General features: G+C 40.7%; 1 protein-coding gene across 4 annotated transcripts; it reads right to left on the bottom strand.

The window, feature by feature from the left end:
• Positions 1 to 246: 246 nt before the first annotated feature.
• Positions 247 to 17,787, bottom strand: LOC139917061 (protein NLRC3-like). Of its 4 annotated transcripts, none has more exons than XM_078286640.1 (11): positions 17,299 to 17,787; positions 16,924 to 17,090; positions 15,157 to 15,279; positions 13,238 to 13,485; positions 11,334 to 13,140; positions 9,740 to 9,913; positions 8,062 to 8,235; positions 4,091 to 4,264; positions 1,874 to 2,047; positions 1,628 to 1,674; positions 247 to 1,377 (listed from the first exon to the last, which is right to left on the bottom strand). In XM_078286640.1, the coding sequence occupies exons 2-11, from the start codon at positions 17,052 to 17,054 to the stop codon at positions 821 to 823; spliced, it is 3,609 nt and encodes a 1,202-aa protein (XP_078142766.1). In that variant the 5' UTR covers positions 17,055 to 17,090; positions 17,299 to 17,787; the 3' UTR covers positions 247 to 820. The 4 variants fall into 4 exon arrangements, with proteins under 4 accessions (XP_078142766.1, XP_078142769.1, XP_078142774.1 ...); XM_078286643.1 differs by having other exon boundaries at positions 13,238 to 13,473; XM_078286648.1 differs by lacking the exon at positions 8,062 to 8,235.
• Between the last annotated feature and the right edge of the window lie 2,844 nt (positions 17,788 to 20,631).

Below are 20,631 nucleotides of genomic sequence, written 5' to 3'. Positions count from 1 at the left end.
GTCATACCAACCCAGTCTCACGGCAGTTCGTGAAATAGTCACGTAATTTAATCTATCGATTCGTGTTCATGGACACGATTTTTCCATTTTTTTCATGACACCCAGCACGACTTTCAAACTAATGTATTTCAATTGGAAGTATCTTTCGTGCCTGCAGCACGTTTTTTTTTCTGTCAGTCGGGACTAGGGAGCACAGAAGCCGTAACATAACCTTCGATTTTAATGATATCTTTCACATTTCTCAACACAAAAACACAAAACTGTCAACCAAATTGGCAATGCAAATCAATAGATTATATTTTCCTTGATTTTCATGACTCACAACTTATTTAACAACAGAGCAATACACTCCTTTATTTAAAGGCAACAATAATTACATATTAAAGTCAACAATTTCTGTTTAAAACTATGAAGATCAAACAATCTTCATTTAACCTTTATTCCTGTAGAAAACAAGATAGCTGTTTAGCTTGGAGGAGTGAGATTGATCAAATAAAACAAAGATTCAAAGGAAAAATATTTTAACCTGTCAATCACCAATAACTGATGAAAAACAATAATTTGATTCTGTCTAGTTAAATATCTCATTCATTTCATTTTCAAAATAAAATGTCTGTTCTTGTACATGTGATGTTAAAACTCTGATCAGTTACCGTTCACATACAATCCACTCTGATCACAGTGACTGATGGATCATGTTTGTTTACAACGACATGAGCAATAAACCTATATGAAGATGCAAATGTTAATATCTCACTTTAAGGTGTGTGTGTGTGTGTTCCTGTCCAGAGTGAACTATCATTTCAGCAGCTGTCTTTGGTCACAGTGTGAGTGTTTCTCTCTCCTCTATCTGACACAGAGACACTGAGGAACCAGACCCAGACCAGAACCCAAACCCAAACCCAGGGTAGAGTGGTTCAGTGAATGTGGAGTGGAAGGTGTGGATGTGGATCAGTGTGTCAGAGGAAACTGTGTAGAAGGACAGAGAGCCAGCAGGCCAGTCCAGATACACTGCTACTCTGTTAGAGTCAGAGGAGAGGGAAGGCATGACTGTTGAGCTGTTATTGTGACAGGCAGAGTAACTGTTATCAGAGCAGAACAGACTCCAGGACTTGTCATCCCATCCAAGCTTGCAGTCAGCACCCTCTCCTCTCCTGCTGATTCCTCTGCAAGTCACTCCTATATGAACCTCTCCTTTCCTCTCGACCTCCCAGTAACAGCGACCAGTCAGACCATTCCTACACAGCAGCTGATCACAACAGTCAAATCTCTCTGGGTGATCAGGATATGGCTGCTCCTCTGTCACCTTTCTGTTGTCTTCAGACAGGAGGAGCTTTCTGTGTGCTGTGTTTGGGTCCAGTGTGAGTTCACAGGCATCTGATGGAGAGAACAAGACACAATACAGCAGCAGCTTCTCATCTAATAAACCTGTTGTGGTTATTTGTTGATTTATTGACAGTTCATTTCTTAGCAGTTTCATGACGGCACATGATGTCAGCCATCATCCTGATTCACAGTAGGATCTGAATGAATGGATGTGACATACTGTGGTGTAGATGGACTTTCCATCTCAATAGTTGAATGTGTGTTGCTTTGTTTTCATGAATCAAACTAAATACACACTTACACTTCCTCGGACCGGGTTTCAGCCACTGCTCTCCACCATGTTCCACACTGGAGAAATAAACAGGGAATAAGTCAGATCAGCAGATTCTCTTTGATGATGGAAACATGGACATTTAATAACCTTCAGTATGAAGGATTTCCACTCATATCCTCCATTAAACATGAAACAGTATTCCTCAGCTTGTCAGTGTGACAGAGAAAATGTGTGTGAGCTCTCAGCCTTCTAGCAGACGTTGCCCCTCCATACCTGAGAGAGTCTAGTCTCCAGTGTGGATCCTCCAGTCCAGCAGAGAGCAGCTTCACTCCTGAGGCTCCTGGATGATTGTAGCTCAGGTCCAGCTCTCTCAGATGGGACGGGTTGGAGCTCAGAGCTGAGGCCAGAGAAGCACAGCCTTCCTCTGTGAGCAGACAGTATGACAACCTACACACACACACACACACACACACACACACACACACACACACACACACACACTAGCGGTTTGACTGGTTTGTTTGGGGTGCTAGCCAGCCTCAGCCTGACAAAGTTTGTTTGATTCAAAGTGCATTCAAGTGAAAAAGGAAAAAAAAAAATAGTCAAATCCTACACAGGACACAGGAATAGACATCAGTAAAATAACCTTCATGTACCCTAACAAGTACCTGGGTAAAAAAAATTGGATAATGAACACTTATTCAGTCAACCACTTGATACACCAAAACAGAATAAAGAAAACACAGCACAATGAGACTTACTTTCAGCCAGGGAATTATATTGTCCCAAAAAATGTGCACAACACCGTATTTAGTTCAGTCCAGTTCCTTTAAACAAAAATAATCCAGCACAGGTTTTTCTACCATCTGGTCAGCAAGAATATAGAAAACAAAAACCAGTTAATAGTTCAGTTCATCCCAGCATCCCAGCTCTGTGACATGTTTTTAATCGTTTTTTTAATACAATGGAGTTCTATGGCTGCATTGGGGACCGGCTACATGGACGAGACTTGCTGGCAAAACAAAATCATTGCTGATTTTGTTATTTTCATAGGATTTGTTGACGGTAAGCAATGCATTACAAAAACACCAGCCTTATCCTATATATACACACACACCGGTGGGCTACTCCTGTAAAATACTTCATATCTTAATAAAAGCGAAGCCGGACTGTACGAACACAGCTGACAGACGGAGCAGCAGAGGAAGCAGGAGCCTCATTCCCGATGCAGAGCTCAGAGGCGCGTGCTTGGCTCATACCCTGGGGTGACGTCACACACAAAAAACAGCCTTTTATACGGCTCTGAGTGATTTAAAAAAAAAAAAAAAAAAAAAAAAAAAAAAAAAAAAATCGACCTCCATGATTAAAAAATACATAATTCAAAGAGTGTTGTTTGGTCTTGTGTAGTGTTGTAGGTATCTTAACAGTTTTAGAGGACTGTCTTTTGTAATGGCCGTCTATGGGAAAAACGCTTTTTGGGCCGCAGGTGAATTTTAGGCTGCAGTACCACCGATGGCCACCATGTCACCACCGATGGCCACCATGTCAAATTGGCAGCAAGGCTGAGACCTGACCCATGGGGGCTGGATACAGACGCCGAGGCCGGTCTTGCCACTTTCTCACTGGATGACGCCATTAATGTAAGGTGTGTCCACCATATAATGAAAAGGGATGGGTTTGAACGGCCAGAAATGCAGTAAAAGAGAATGGAAGAAGAATTTTCAAAGGCAACATGGTTGAAAACGTATTCATGCACCTAACCTTGGGTTATCCAGGTGTCCACAACACACACACACACACACACACACGCAAACAGCTACACAGTGTTGCATTTTCTTCCAATGATGTATAGTTTGTAGTGCTGGGTGATAAAACAATAATGATAATTATCTTGGTTAAATTTTCCTTGTTCCTCTCTTAAAGCATAATTCTAGTTATTATCAACCTGGGCCTTATTTTCCTAGTTTTTCCATCATGATGATTGATTGTGTTCAAAATTTCATTACTTAGTTCACTGTAGACCTTGACATAGCTTCAGTTAAACAGGAACGCTGCTCTCCAACAATTTCGCTCCTGCTTGTTGTCTGTTTTATTACTTTTGTACAGGTTTTCTGAAAAAGAGATCCTAGCTCTCAGTGTAAACTCCTTGTTTAAAAAGAGATGTTGGATTTTCTCATTAGTACACTGCGCTGAAATCAGTTATGATAATGCAAAAACTGTAATTGTCTCCAATGTTAACAGTTAAGGATCTGGTTTGTGATTTCATTTCAGTTCTCGACTCAATTTGTGACAAGTCCTTTACTTTTCAACGTTTCAACAGAGGGAGTAAGGAGAGGAAATAATGAAATATTCTCACAGAGGATAGAAATAAGTGATAAATGTTGGTATCTCAGCTGCTTTCAAAACTCACATCAGCAGGAAAATCCTACAGAGGTCAGGTATTTTCACTGACATTAAAAATGGTGGTCTGTTGAACAGTATTATACTGACCTGAGAGTGTCCAGTCTACAGTGTGGACTCTCCAGTCCAGCAGACAGCAGCTTCACTCCTGAATCCTGCAGGTCGTTGTGACTCAGGTCCAGCTCTCTCAGACTGGAGGACTGGGAGCTGAGAACTGAGGCCAGAGCTTCACAGCTTCTCTCTGACAGTTTACAGTCACTCAGCCTCAATGGACATGAAAAGATAAGGAAATGTTATTCTCTTATAATTTCAGTCAACCAACTCACGTAAACAGATTATAGAGAATGAATGCAAATATAGATACAGAGGTTAGTATGGTGTCTAGGCTCTGATGCTGTCACGATAGGGAACTTCCCCCCCCAAAGCCGTGTCAGATATTAGACACCAGCTAGTAATTTCCACCATGTGGCCTAACTGATATCCCAAATGCAAGCTAGCATCTTAGGATCAAGCAAGGTCATTCTAACATTATGTGGAACCTCAATGTGTGGGCCGGGCACCAGCCGCCGTGTGGCCATTCCCCTGCTAGGCACCATTGACCATCGAGGGGAATATACTATCTAGTGAACCGCAATATGTGTGCCACCCCTCTAATGGCAGCTTTCCAGTGGGATACAGTCTGCTTACCCAGCGATCCACCTGATATGCAGCAGCAGACCAAAAGTAAGCTCACACTTTCATGGGAGTGGGGTTACCGATAGGGGGCGCCACTGAGTAGAGTTGAAATGTAATATTTTCTGAAATTCTCCTGCTTCCCATTAAGATGGCTCAAATCCAACAAGAGATTGGTTTTTCCACCCTCAAATGTCAAAGTCAATTCCATGTTTACAACGTCCACTATGGGAGAAACAACAATAAAACTACAATACCCACACAGCAGGGCATTTATTGTGAAGTGCTTAACAGTGCAAACTGTAGTTTTTCCGGGTGGCCTAAGGTTACGGTTGTGGAAAGGCAAACTGCTCAATATTACAAAGATGCAATACAATCTGAACCAAAAAGTTGATGTTATAAGAGGATATAACCAAAAAAATTACAAAAATATACTTTTATTGGCGCTATTTTGCCGTGATTTCATCAGCTATGTTTTACAGCAGAAAGGGGTATGTTCAATGACGAAAACAGGTTATGCAATGTTTAGAAACAGAACGGCTGCATTCTTCTACTTAAATTATGCTTATTGTAAAGTAGAGGGTAACAATACAGTCGTTATAAAGTGCTATCTTTTATGCAGTTTATTGAGATGCCACTGAAATAACTTGTTATATAGGTTATATTTATTTATTTAGCAGGCGACATCAAACGCTAAAATGCAAGCATTTTTTTTTTTTTTTACATTTGGACTCAAAAATGATCTACAACCATATTTACGAGTTTAAAAAAAAAAAAAAAAAAATCAATATTAGCACCAAAGAGCTCAAGTAAAAGAAATGCAGCAAACTGGAATCCCTCATTTGGGTAGAGAATGTAGGCCAGACTATGTAACACCTCCATGTTCCGTGGTCTAGGAGAAAAAGTTGTAGGCATCCAGTACTGCCGTGAGAGGTTTTACCATGGAGTCTATTGAACACCCGGCGGTGTGTCCTATACAGATGCAAAAGGGAACCGTTATAGTGATGCCAAGGGATTTGACAAAGCGTCAATATAGGACGAGTTGGGAATGAGAATGGGTTTTTACTACTACTAACAGACTGTATTCATGTTACCCTTATCTAAAAGCAGAGTTTACAGTGTGCTTTACATGGTGTAGCTCACTGAGTTGAGTGTGACACTAACAATGCCAGAGATGCTGGGCTGCGGTCGAATAGTCTTTTTTGCTTAGGAAGGTTCCTAACTGAGTGAAATGACCCGGAAGTACCTAAGTGGCAGCCATGATAAGAGCTGTTCGAATTCTCTACATGCTAAGGAAAGGTGCTTCAATGCTTCCTTACTTAGCTCCTTTAGCATAGGATACACTGGACCATCCTTTACGAAAGGAAAGGAGATAATGCCGTCCCACAATTCTTTGCAGCAGCAACGACGCACCATTCGGCCGTTCACGAAAACAAACGATCATGACCGACAAGGGACGCAGATCATCAAGCAAGTTACCGTTGCTTATTAAGCATGTTCCATCTTATGCCATAACTTGCTAATATGCTTATATGTTTTGAACTGTCAACAATATGTTAAACCCATAGAGGCGAACTATGAACGTTACGCTGCTGTCGTAAAATGATCAAAGTGAAGTTAACGTTGTAGCGTAACCTATGCTCAGTTTGCATTAGTTATTTCTTCATTCTGAGCGTTGTTGTATTGCCAGCCTTTAGCAATATCATTAATTAATTTTACTTCAGTCACAGATACTGAAACCCTTGCCTTAATAAAGGCCTGAATCAGCCATAACAACTTCAAAGCACAATCAAGTCAACATTTCAAGGTGTTTACTGAGTTGTGTGGTGGTTCTTAAGCTATTATATGCATAGGCTTATAATCAGATCATAATCAGCATATTAACCATAACACAGAAGTCTGTCTTTCAAGAAAAAGGGATATGAGACGTTTTTAGCCAGATGATGTTTTTAATTCAACATGTTTGAAACTTAAGAATGATGATATGTACAGTAGTAGATTTGTAGGCCTAACAAGTTATGCCTATCTTGTATGAATTTAACAATAATTTTCATACAATCATACTAATTGGGATTCATGTCGATAAATATGAGTGGACAGGAGGGTGAGCAACCATTCTCAATGTGACAACCATTTCGTTTCACTTTTGTGACTGGTAGCCTATATTCCTTTTTTATTTCAATTACAACCTTGGTGATGAAGTAATATTTTTCACTGGGTTGTCCACGTTTATATAGCCTGCATGAAACAACACGGTAAGAAGGCACGGGGCGAAGTATCTAAGATGCGCTTTTAGTAGTCCATCTCCGGAACATTGTAGTTTCACACGGCAGACCCACATCATTAACATCCGCCGTTGCATAATTACGTAGCCTAGTGTAAGTGCAGTCGGATTCTCTTAGCACCGCGGTTGTCTTTTCCTAAGTCCTTATGAATTCTCCTTCACATCTTTCCTTGACCTCATGACGTTTTCCAACGAGGTCAAGGAAAAGTGGTTAGGAATAGGAGTTAGGACGTATTTTTTTGACTATTCGACCGCAGCCCTGGTTTGATTCCTACTGGGGTCACTCATGCCAACAATGTGTTCACACATGGTAGTGTGTGAACACTACACTAGGTGATTTGATAAATAAATCCACCAAAAGGCATATGTAAAACTAGCGATAAAAGAAAACAAAAAAATAAAGTGGATATAAATTAGGCAACACTTTAAGAAGAGGTGGTTTGATATAATAATATAAACATGAGAAACAAGATTAAGAAGGGAGGAAAGACAAAAAGCAATCACACAAAAGCAAGTCAATATGTGTTTTACAAAGAGTTTTAAAGACAATACTGAATCTGCTAGCCTAAGTCCCTCAGGAAGGCATTCCACAGTCTAGGAGCCCTGATGGCAAAATCACCTTTGTCTTGAGTCTAGACTGAGAGAAAGTCAGAAAGACCCGAACATCTCAGCTTGCTCTCAACTAATCAGGAACTAAGAGGTCCGCAGTGTAATATGGGCCATTAAATGTGAAATTTTAATATTAATTCTATATCTAACTGGTAACCAGTGGAGAGATGTTAAAATTGGGGATATGATGATGTTACCTTACCACTGGTTAAAATCCTAGTTGCTCTATTCTGAACCAGCTGGAGATGTGACAGTGAATTATGGCTGAGACAGGAATAGAGAGAGGTGCAGGAATCTAAATAAGATACCAAAGCATGAGGTTTGAGGTCAGTTGCTGTGTATATGAAGTAAAAGTCTGAAATCCTGATGTACAACTTGCAGGGTCAACCTTTACAGATACAGGAATACTGACCTGAGAGACACTGTTTTGAGAGCACAGACCTTAGTTTGGAGAAATGTGTCAAATCAACTGAGAAAAACTGTAAACTGATCTTACCTGAGAGTCTCCGGTCTACAGTGTGGACTCTCCAGTCCAGCAGACAGAAGCTTCACTCCTGAATCCTGCAGGTCGTTGTTACTCAAGTCTAGCTCTCTCAGATGGGAGGGGTTGGAGTTCAGAGCTGAGGCCAGAGAAGCACAGCAGCTCTCTGACAAGCTGCAGCCACTCAATCTGAATAAAGAATAAAGCATGTAGCTATCAAATAAAATATGCCTGAATGCTTGCAACAATCCATTGTTTCATAATCCAATTATATCTGTTCAGGTTCTAAATGTGTAGCTCAACATTGTTATGCCCTAGACAATGGACTTTACCATTTTGTTAGTGTGGATCAGCATAATATCTTAAACAAGGGAAGCTGAGTGGACCCAAAACGCAGAGATGAGGCTGGAGACAGTTGCAAGTAAACTTAAGCAGAACTGTACTGATTGACTAGTAGGCAACAGTACAAAAAGCTAGGGATTGAGGTCACAGCACTAGGCATACAAAAAAAAAACTCAAGACTAAGCAACAAATGAAAAACACCACAGCACTTAAATAGGCCACTGAGCAGGTGAAACTAATGACTAAATGATAAACAGGTGAAAACAATCAACACAAAGATCCTCTAGAGGAAAGAGTTCATGCTGCCCCCAAGCGGTCATCAGAGGCAGCAGCAGCTCTATCTGAAATCAGAAATCCATCTGAAATCAGACAGGCTGTCACACCTACGTATGTCTCACAATTGGTGCATTTTCCTTGAACACATTCTTTAACCAACCATATGGATAAATCTGGAGTTTGGGCCCTGAATGCCAAGTAGTTTCAAATAAATAAAGGTTTAGTTAAGGTCCAGAATGGATAAATCTGCTATATCTTCATTGGTGGAAAATCACGTGTGCATATTTGTTCAGCCTCAGAACCTTTACGTTTTACAGATATTTGTATGCATGTAATGTAAGGATGTAAAGAAATTTTCATTATCCTTATTAAACTCCCCCATGATGAAGTTACCATTTCAGTTATAAGCTCTGGTTTCATGTATATTTTAAGGCATCAGGAGTCATCATCAGTAGGAGCCACAGTAGCCAAAGAGCTTGAAAATGTTGCCCTACGTCTCACTGATATTCAACAGGGAGTAAATATCTTCTGGAACCTACATGAAAAGAGTCCAGTACCATTTATGGACAAGGAAAAGTTATGGGTCAAATGGCTGCATTTGCAGTCCGGCTAAACTAGGCTAAATACCTAAATAGGTTTCATACTGTCACCAAATCGTACAGTAATGTGGGAATAAGAAGAACACACATCGGATCATAAATTTGACCTACTCATGTGAATCAATGGGCTATTATGGCTCAGTATATGTATGCCAACCGGTATATGTAATGGCTGTGCGTAACAATACACTGACTGTCAAAGCTAAACTAGAAAATTTTCATTGATTTTTCATTTTAATTGCAATAATAAGCACACAATTTCTATTTAAATCAGGACAAATTAACAAAGATTCCACCATGTATTAATTACAGCTTGGTTTGTGAAGGTATAGGTGCAGAATCAAATTCATTTCTAAAATAAAAAATCCTGTCTGATTTCAGATGGAACAACTCTATACAGATGTCCTCAAATTAAGTGTCACCACAATATTCATTTAATATTGATGTCAGCACAGAAATAAAATATGCTGTCTGACCTGAGAGTCTCCAGTCTACAGTGTGGACTCTCCAGTCCAGCAGACAGCAGCTTCACTCCTGAATCCTGCAGCTTGTTGTTACTCAGGTCCAGCTCTCTCAGATGGGAGGGGTTGGACTTCAGAGCTGAGGTCAGGACTTCACAGTGAGTCTCTGAGAGTCCACAGCCAGAAAGCCTGTGATCACAGATTTAATGTAAGATTAGTTATTATGAAAGCAGAGCTGAGACTAAGCATACCAAACAAAACTACACAGCATACTACTATTACTACTACTACTACTACTAATAATAATAATAATTATGTCAATAATTTGTATTATAGAATTTGAAAAGTTTCAAAAAGTGCTGAACGTGTAATATAAGCAGAAACCAAGCAGAAAATAATACATACATGCAATTACATGACATTAATTATGTAAAAAGTGTTTAAAAAACCTGATTTAAAAAATGATAGAGATTTTAGCCTAAGCTTCACAGGCAGGTAATTTTAAATTCTGGTAAAAAAAACACAGAATTAACATGGCAATCCTATAGATTAAAAAACAACAACAACCATATCATGTAATACTAACAGTGATGTAGACACTGTCCACTGGAATATACTGCTGTCTGTTGTGATAAAATGTCAGTTTTCAAAACTTTTTAAGCACAGCCTCTTAACTCCTGAAGCTCCTTGGCTGGTTTGTATTAAGCCACCTTCATCCCAAGGAAGATAACTATAAAAACAACACTTAACTGTAAAGTCATAGCAATCATTACAGCTAAACAGATTAACTAACATGATAGCTATAAACAGCAACAACAATTTTGCAACAACAATTCACAAATATTTTTAGCTTATCACAACTGAGTTGTAATCTTTGGAATAAACAGGTGTAACACCAGTGTTGGAGTCGTTACTGGAAAAAAGTAATGAATTACACATTACTTGTTACTTTTCTTAAAAGTAATGAATTACTTTACTTATTATTCCCTGAGAAAAGTAATTAGTTACCCTACTCATTACATTGTTTTTGCGTTGCACACTAAAACGATTGTGCTAGGCTTACTTGCATTCATTGGGCCAATAAATATTGTTGACCTAAGCCACATTACCAGCAGAAGTATCTAAATGATGACAGACACAAAATCTTCTTAAGGTTTTTAGCCTACAACATTAAATTCAGACTTTCCGGGATGTATTTCCCACTCTGTTGGCTTGTTCTACTTTAATTCCAATATTTACGACATGACTTGAAGACAGGATAAGACGAGGGGAATCTTTCATAGATATTACACCAATAAAGAGGTTAAAGAGGCTAAAGATTGAAACACAAGTAACGACCGATCTGTTAGACCGGTAACTGTAATGTGATTACTGAAACTGTAACAGTAATGCCTTACTTTACTCCGTTACAGGAAAAAGTAATATGATTACAGTAACACATCAATTTGTAACGTGTTGCTCCCAACACTGCGTACCACTGCTATGTAGAACAACACTTTTATAGTGTGTATGTTTGAGGAACTATATATCTTTATTGTAATTCTTATGGCGTCAGGTATGAAGGTCGCTCTACACTGTAGATAATGTTAATATTCACATCAGGACTAACCGAGCCTTTCTGCAGTTCCTCACAGCTGGGATCAGTCTGCTTTGTCCCTCCTTTGATGTGTTGTACGCCTTCAGGTCCAACACATCCAGAACCTCCTCTGATATCTGCAGCATGTAGGCCAGAGCTGAGCAGTGGATCACAGAGAGTTTCTTCTCTGATCTGTTCTCTGACTTCAGGAACTCTTGGATCTCCTGATGTACTGAGTGGTTGTTCATCTCCATCAAACAGTGGAAGATGTTGATGCTTCTGTCAGGAGAAGTATTGGAGGTGTTCATCTTCTTCAGGTTGCTGATGGCTCTCTGGATCCTGTCTGGACTACTCTCTGTCTGACCCAGCAGGCCTCCTAAGAGACTCTGGCTGGACTCCAGTGAGAGGCCATGAAGGAAGCGGACAAAGAGGTCCAGGTGGCCATTTTTACTCTTCAGGGATTTGAACATGGCTGTCTTTAGGAAAGCATCCAGTGATTGGTCACTGCTGTCATATTTACCCCAGTCTTTTCCCAGGAATATGTCCAGTACCTTCTGATCCCTGTTTGTGAAACAGTGAAACATGTAGACTGCAGCAAGAAACTCCTGAATGCTCAGATGAACAAAGCAGTAGACCGTCCTCTGGAAGAGGACACACTCTCTTTTGAAGATCTCTGTGCACACTCCTGAGAACACCAAGGCCTCTCTGACATCAAGACCACACTCCTCCAGGTCTTCTTGGTAGAACATGAGGTTGCCTTTCTCCAGATGTTCAAACGCCAGCCTCCCCAGCTTCAGAAGAACTTCCCTATCAGTCTCCATCAGCTGCTGTTGACTCATCTCATATCTCACGTCATACTTCTGCTTCTTTCTCTTTGTCTGAACCAGCAGGAAGTGTGAGTACATCTCAGTCAGGGTCTTGGGCAGCTCTCCTCTCTGGTCTGTAGTCAACATGTGCTCCAAAACTGTAGCAGTGATCCAACAGAAGACTGGGATGTGGCACATGATGTGGAGGCTCCTGGATGCCTTGATGTGTGAGATGATTCTGCTGGACAGCTCCTCATCAGTGGATCTCCTCCTGAAGTACTCCTCCTTCTGGGGGTCAGTGTACCCTCGTACTTCTGTTACCCTGTCAACACATGTAGGAGGGATCTGATTGGCTGCTGCAGGTCGGGAAGTTATCCAGAGGAGAGCCATGGGAAGCAGATTCCCCTTGATGAGGTTTGTCAACAGCACATCTACTGATGACATCTGTGTGACATCAGACACAACTTCACTGTTGTGGAAATCCAATAAAAGTCTGCTTTCATCCAGGCCATCAAAGATGAACACAACTTTACAGACAGTGAGCTTCTCTGCTGTGACCATCTGTAATGTTGGATGGAAAACATGGAGCAGCATGAGAAGACTGTACCGCTCATCTTTGATCAAGTTCAGCTCCCGGAACGAAAGCAGAATCACAAGATTGACATCTTGATTTTCCAAGTCCTCTGCCCAGTCCAGAGTGAACTTCTGCACTGAGAAGGTTTTTCCAATGCCAGCAACACCCTTCGTCAGAACTACTCTGATGTCTGTCTTTTGGTCAGGTAAGGTTTTAAAGATGTCATGGCACTTGATTGGAGTGTCATGGAGGGTCTCCATCTTGGATGCTGTCTCGAGCTGCCACACCTCATGTCGGGTATTAACCTCTTCACTCTCTCCCTCTGTGATGTAGAGTTCAGTGTAGATCCTATTGAGGGGGGTTCCAGTTCCTGCTTCAGCAGTTCCTTCTATCACAAATTCACATCTGTTTCTCAGACTGATCTTATGCTCACCTAAAACCTCCTGCAAACCGTCGTCCGCTGGTAGAGAAGAAAGAATAAGCAGGTGTTTAACAAATATGCTATTGTTTCCTCGTTTTAGAAATGGTGACAACAGTAGACAAACCCCCCGTCTTACATTGTGCAATGCTGGTTTGACTGGGTGTCTGCAGTGTAGGTCTTGTTCTGGACCTTTTTCCACACTGGGGACAGGTGGAGTCTCCTGATGAACCAGACTGGTCCCAGTATGAGGTGATGCACTGTGTGCAGAACCAGTGTCCACAGCTGGTAGAGACTGGATCCCTCAGGACCTCCTGACACAATGCACAGCAGGACAGCTGCTGCTTCACAACACCTAGACTCCTCTTCTTCTCTCTGTGGAGATGACTGATTAGAAAACATGAAGATTTAACTAAAAAAAAAAAAAAAAAAAAAAGTTTGAACTATATTTTGTTGAAATTGTAAACTAAATATCAAGATTTTGCCCATACTATCTAAATAGATGTTCAGATAACATCATGCTGCCACAACATGTAAAGTTTATTTTCACATTTTTATCTGTTATCATAGTTGTAGTTTAATCAGTCAACACTGCACAACCATCCATTCACCCATCATGGATAAATGTCACTGTGGCGATCATGGATGAATGCAACATCCATTTGGGAACAAAGTGTATGAATATGTTGAAAACCATATAGGCTACAGTAATCTAACAGCAATGATCTTAACAGGCAGTCAGTGTTCCCGACCCTTTGCTATTGCACGAGGTACCCTCCGCACTACTGTTTGCCCTATCACTTGAGCCCTTAGCACAAAAGATACGGAATTGCCAGGAGGTGAGGCAAATAGTGGTGGGTGGTATAAGATATCCCTTTATGCAGATGATTTATTATTATTTCTTGATCATGTCCCACTCTCACTCCCAACTGTTCTGAATATTTTTAGGGACTTTGGGTCAATTTCTGGCTATGAAATTAACCTGAATAAATCTGCCTTATTATCATTGAATGCAGCCATGACCAACCTATACCTTGAATCAGAGATACCTGTACCTCAGGTACTTGGGACTTGATATATATTCTTCCCTGGATGCAATTGTTAAGAAGAACTACAAAAGGCTATCTAGGTCAGTAAAGGACGATCTGGACAAATGGACAAATCTAATGATATCCTTATCTGCCCGCATTTCTATTGTAAAGATGAATATACTCCCAAGAGTGAACTTATAATGCCAGTATGCTTCATTTACCCCCAATAGCTGTTTTTTGGGAAAAGATTCAAGGTTGGGTTTCCAACTTTATATGGACAGGCCAAAAAACAGAATACTCCAGGGTGACAAAAAATCTGGTGGTTTAGGAGTATCTAATGTTGAGCTCTATTACTTATCCTTTATGCATCGTCCCCTGACAAGATGGTTTGAGCAGGACTCTGATGTTGCCTGGGTTGAATTGGAAAAACAGATCATATCGCCATATACCTTTAAAGATATTATTTTTTCTGCTTTAATGGATACTTATTGTTGCACCCGTTTTGGACCCTTAGTCGCCCATTCAGTTTATGTTTGGCAACTTGCTGAAAAAATGGGTCAGTGGGAGACCAAATGGCATATTGACACACCAATTTTTAGGAATAACTCATTAAGAATAGGGGGAAAACCCATCCTTTTTCCGCAATGAAATAACCAAGGAGTTCACACTCTCTCAGACATTATTAGTTATTATTATTATTATTATTATTATTATTATTATTATTCTCATTATTATTATGAAGTATTTTGCTGAAAAAAACATATTTATAGTTTCTGGCTAACATAATCCAGATGAAGATCCATTTTGGTTGAACAGCTGTATTGCAGAGCAGTGAGCAGTTATTTTTCTCTTTCCAGTGTCTTTCCTTCATATCCTCACTACAAGCTTTGCTTCATGAATACAATCCTCTCATAGTGTGTAATGCAACAGTGAAGAGAAATAATTCTAAATGACAGAACAGAAAATGTTTCCTTCATTATTAATCAAGTTTTATCAGGTAGGCTTACAGTATAACCAGTCCTCTTACTTTGTGTCTGAGGGTCCAGGTTCATTACTGAACCCTAGAGGGTTTAGATCTTTAGACCAGTCACTCTTCATAGACAGACAGCTGGGTACTGGAGACTCTGCTCTCTGCCTGTGGTACTGACCTCTGGAAACAGAAATGTTTTATATCATTAGTTCTAGTAAAGACAGACAACAATGCATGTGACGTTGCATATTGTCACTGTTTCTGTCCATCTGGTTCCTCCATCTGGAGTTTTTGCTAAGGTGAACAGCTGGTTATGTTCATATCCTAATCTGCACTTTCACAATCTGCTCTGTGCCAGACTTTCGCTTGTACTGATCAGCTCTGTCCCAAAGGTTCTGGCTGATCGTGTCGGGTCCAGCACTCTGTACGGACTCTGCAGAGTCAGTCAGTCTTTCATCAAGACCGCTAACCGTGACTCGAGTGATTCAAAAGAAAAAGACAGAATCTTGGTCCTTAAGGATGTGACTGCACTGCTCCATGTTGTTTGCTTTGTAAATACAACATCCAGGTTACTGCGTCTGGTGACCTTTGACCTGTTCAGTTTGAAAAAGCCAAAAGAAATCTAAGGTGTTTACATGCCTCAATAGATGGAAAGATTGAGCAGAAATTTAGCTGTGTTAACCAGGTTCTGCTTACTCTGATTATGAACTTATTCACTAACAATTATCTTGATTCATATTTGAATTCAATTTGTATTTTCCTACAGAAACCACATGCTCATTCACATGCCAGTTGTTAATAAACCAGTGGAACAAAAACAGTGGTTGCAGATTCTCTCTCTAACCGGAGTGCATAGCCAGTTGGATACACCCATTTATTCAGCATACAAAATGCACAACCTGTTCAGTTTGAAAAAGCCAAAAGAAATCTAAGGTGTTTACATGCCTCAATAGATGGAAAGAGTGAGCAGAAATCTAGCTGTGTTAACCAGGTTCTGCTTACTCTGATTATGAACTTAGTCTGATTAAGAGAATCAGATGAAGGCCTTAACATGACACTTTCAGTCTTAGTGTTGCCTTAATTGGGCTAAGATCCAACTATTAGTGCGCATGTAAACGTACTCTATGTAGGAGCAGTTCAGTGGGTTAATCAGTGATTCCAGTAGTGAGAAGGTTTCAAGGAGGGACCACATGAAGAAATGAAATAGAATTACAGTTAAAATTAAGTTTAACTTAACAAGTGAGTTTTATTCGATTAATTAAATGGCTGTAACGGCTGATGGGTTTTCTATGGAGCCGGGAGTGGCCATCGGGAGAAAAATAATTAATGTCGTGGTCACGATTTACTGTAACATGAGCACAATATGCAATTTGAACCCTCATTTTGTTGTATTCATGCGCACAAGATACAATTCGTTCCCTCGATTTGTGCTCTTGACGTGCGCTCAACATGTAAAACGTACGCACAAGTTGCCAAATTTGAAATGTGACGTTGCCCTGGCTGTGTTGACAGTAAATCACAAGAAAAGTTACAATTGTGGGAACATAATTATTTTGTGCGCACAAATTATGAATTAGTAGGAACGAAAAAAATAAATTGAGGGAACAAAATGTATTCCGTGCTCATGAATTTAGCCAAACCGAGGGCAGGTATTAACCAAATCTAGGGAATGAAATGTATCTCATGCGCACGTTGTTCTATATCTTGGCCTGCATAAAACTTTTTTTCTCTCCCTATGGCCACTCCTGGGCTCTGTAGTTTTCAGGACAATAGTGTAGGTTATCAAATAACATTTCCTCATTACAGTATAACCAGTCCTCTTACTTTGTGTCTGAGGGTCCAGGTTCATTACTGAAGTGTAGAGGAGACCCTTTAGACCAGTCACTCTTCATAGACAGACAGCTGGGTACTGGAGACTCTGCTCTGCCCTCCTCTTCCTCCACACGAACACTCATCTTCTGGACTTCAGTCTGAGAGGTAAATCAGTAACACTGGAGACACACACACACACACACACACACACACACACATATACACACACACACACACACACACACACACACACAGACATACAGTTAGTATCACCTTGTTTTCTTTAAAATGTCTAATTAAAAACAGTGTGTATTAAACAGCCAAACAGGGTGACAACTGACTCAGACTTTTACAGTAAAATAATAATACTGTTGTAATAACACTCACCTTGTATGTTTCCTTGTTTCCCTCCTTCTGCTCTGCTCTGTGTCTCAAAATGGAGTCTGAACTAACTTGCTTCACACTTTCACTTCCACTGTTCCCTCCTCTTGTCATGTACCTCGATCACCTGATCAGTGTTGCTCCTCCCCGCTCCATTTCCTGCAAATGTCTTCTGATGCTGAAGTCACATGTGCATAACTGTGTATGTGTGTGTGTGTGTGTGTGTGTGTGTGTGTGTGTGTGTGTGTGTACTTTTTGTTGAGATTTGTTTATGAGAAACTCTCTTGTATTGAATACGACATACCTGTCAGATAAATAACAGAAAAAAAGAAATAACCCACAATATACATAACACAGTAAATAGGTACAGTATTCACCACACAACCAACATAACACAGTAGACAAGACGGTACAGTATTCACACATTCAGGGACTCAGTCTTTGTTCAGCAAAGCTCTGCTGGTGGATGAATGACCTGCTAGTATCCTGTATCTTGGGCCTTTCACGGGTCTTTCACTTTCACTCACGTGACCTAAAGAGGTGAACAGAGCTACCGACCGACCGACAAAGCGTTCCATGGAGCCACTGCTGTCCCAGGGCTAATAAAAATACTGAGTGAACATCGTCAAATCGTAGTCAGTGGGTTCAGGAAACAGGCTGCAATAGCAGGGTTCCTCCACTAGATGGTAGAAGAGCTCTCTCTCTCTCTCTCCCTCTCTCTCTCTCTCTGTCGTACATTCCTGTGTTGCCAAAGCAAGTTAAGTACACAGTAAGTCATCTGTCCTACAGATAATAAATACATACAAACAATGCATACTATTTGAACATATACATTAGGGCTGCAACTACTGATTATTTTCATTGTCGATTAATCTGTCGATTATTTTCTCCATTAATCGATTAGTTGTTTGGTCTATAAAATGTCAGAAAATGGTGAAAAATGTCGATCAGTGTTTCCCAAAGCCCAAGATGACGTCCTCAAATGTCTTGTTTTGTCCACAACCCAGAGATATTCAGTTTACTGTCATAAAAGAGTAAAGAAACCGGAAAATATTAATATTAATAAATTTAAGAAGCTGGAATCAGAGAATTTTGACTTATTTTTCTTAAAAACTTACTCAAACTGATTAATCAATTATCAAAATAGTTGGCGATTCATTTATACTGAACAAAAATATAAACGTAACACTTTTATTTTTGCTCCCATTTTTCATGAGTTGAAATAAAAGATCTAAGACTTTTTCTATGCACACAAAAGGCTTATTTCTCTCAAATTTTGTTCACAAATTTGTTTAAATCCGTGTTAGTGAGCACTTCTCCTTTGCCAAGATAATCCATCCACCTGACAGGTGTGGCATATCAAGATGCTGATTAAACAGCATGATTATTGCACAGGTGTGCCTTGGGCTGGTCACAATAAAAGGCCACTCTAAAATGTGCAGTTTTATTACACAATACAATGCCGCAGATGTCACAAGTTTTGAGGGAGCGTGCAATTGGCATGCCGACTGCAGGAATGTCCACCAGAGCTGTTGCCCATGAATTGAATGTTCATTTCATTATAAGCCGTCTCCAATGTCGTTTCCTAGAATTTGGCAGTACATCCAACCGGCCTCACAACCGCAGACCACGTGTAACCAGGCCAGCCCAGGACCTCCACATCCGGCTTCTTCACCTGCGAGATCGTCTGAGACCAGCCACCCGGACAGCTGATGCAACAGTTGGTTTGCAAAACCAAAGAATTTCTGCACAAACTGTCAGAAACCGTCTCAGGGAAGCTCATCTGCGTGCTCGTCGTCCTCACCAGGGTCTTGACCTGACTGCAGTTCGTCGTCGTAACCGACTTGAGTGGGCAAATGCTCACCTTCGATGGCGTCTGGCACTTTGGAGAAGTGTTCTCTTCACAGATGAATCCCGGTTTTCACTGTACCGGGCAGATCATGGCAGACAGCGTGTATGGCGTCGTGTGGGCAAGCGGTTTGCTGATGTCAACGTTGTGAACAGAGTGCCCCATGGTGGCGGTGGGGTTATGGTATGGGCAGGCATAAGCTACAGACAACGAACACAGGTGCATTTTATTGATGGCAATTTGAATGCACAGAGATACCGTGACGAGATCCTGAGGCCCATTGTCGTTCCATTCATCCACCGCCATCACCTCATGTTGCGGCATGATAATGCACGGCCCCATGTTGCAAGGATCTGTACACAATTCCTGGAAGCTGAAAACATCCCAGTTCTTGCACGGCCTGCATACTTACCAGACATGTCACCCATTGAGCATGTTTGGGATGCTCTGGATCGACGTGTACGACAGCGTGTTCCTATTCCTGCCAATATCCAGCAACTTGGCACAGCCATTGAAGAGGAGTGGACCGACACTCCACAGGCCACGATCAACAACCTGATCAACTCCATGCGAAGGAGATGTGTCGCACTGCATGAGGCAAATGGTGGTCACACCAGATACTGACTGGTCTTCAAAAAATGCATATCTGTAGCCCTAGTCATGTGAGATCCATAGTTCAGTGCCTAATAAATGTCTTTTTTCAAGATAAAACTGCACATTTTAGAGTGGCCTTTTATTGTGACCAGCCCAAGGCACACCTGTGCAATAATCATGCTGTTTAATCAGCATCTTGATATGCCACACCTGTCAGGTGGATGGATTATCTTGGCAAAGGAGAAGTGCTCACTAACACGGATTTAAACAAATTTGTGAACAAAATTTGAGAGAAATAAGCCTTTTGTGTGCATAGAACAAATCTTAGATCTCTCAACTCATGAAAAATGGGAGCAAAAACAAAAGTGTTGCGTTTATATTTTTGTTCAGTGTAATAGTTGACAACTAATCGATTAATCGTTGCAGCTTTAATATACATTATATCATATTAAACCACATAGAAATAGTTTTTAATAATTCTATAATATAAAGTTGTACATTGTTCCTGGTATTGTGGCAGCAGCAGACACGTTTAGCTGCTAAGTGCTGTGATCTTCCTACAGAGAAGGAAGCTTATTTTCATTTGGTAGGTCATGAAGCCTGGAATAACTTTTCTAAAGTTGTGGAAATATTTAGTCCTCATGTCTTTGTGTTTGGGACATGTACAGAGGAAATGCATTTCAGTCCTTGTGGCAATAGGTGCAGACAGAGAGGAGGCTCTGAGTCTGGTCCGCTGACTGTGTTGTTCAGTTCAGTGAACTTCACAGCCAGCCCATCTAGAGGCTGGACCTCTGGGCTGTGTTGATTGCTGAGGAGAGCTTTGTATGTTCTGCCTCATTTAGAGGGCGCGTACCATGTCGTAGCGCTCTGCCGCTCACAGTATTGTGTGCGTTGTT

This window comes from Centroberyx gerrardi, chromosome 2, assembly GCF_048128805.1.
Source record: "Centroberyx gerrardi isolate f3 chromosome 2, fCenGer3.hap1.cur.20231027, whole genome shotgun sequence".
NCBI lineage: Eukaryota > Metazoa > Chordata > Actinopteri > Beryciformes > Berycidae > Centroberyx > Centroberyx gerrardi.
The sequence above is the reverse complement of the archived record's forward strand: the minus strand, read 5'-3'. Positions and strand labels throughout refer to the sequence as shown.

Bases quoted from the DNA above. Each gene is read 5' to 3' on its own strand.
- LOC139917061 (XM_078286640.1), bottom strand. From the start codon at position 17,054: ATGAGTGTTCGTGTGGAGGAAGAGGAGGGCAGAGCAGAGTCTCCAGTA. The intron at 4,265-8,061 runs GTAAGATCAGTT...ATGTCCATTGAG, and splicing joins TGTAGACCGGAGACTCTCAG to GCTGAGTGACTGTAAACTGT. The intron at 1,378-1,627 runs GTAAGTGTGTAT...TCTCTCCATCAG, and splicing joins GAAACCCGGTCCGAGGAAGT to ATGCCTGTGAACTCACACTG.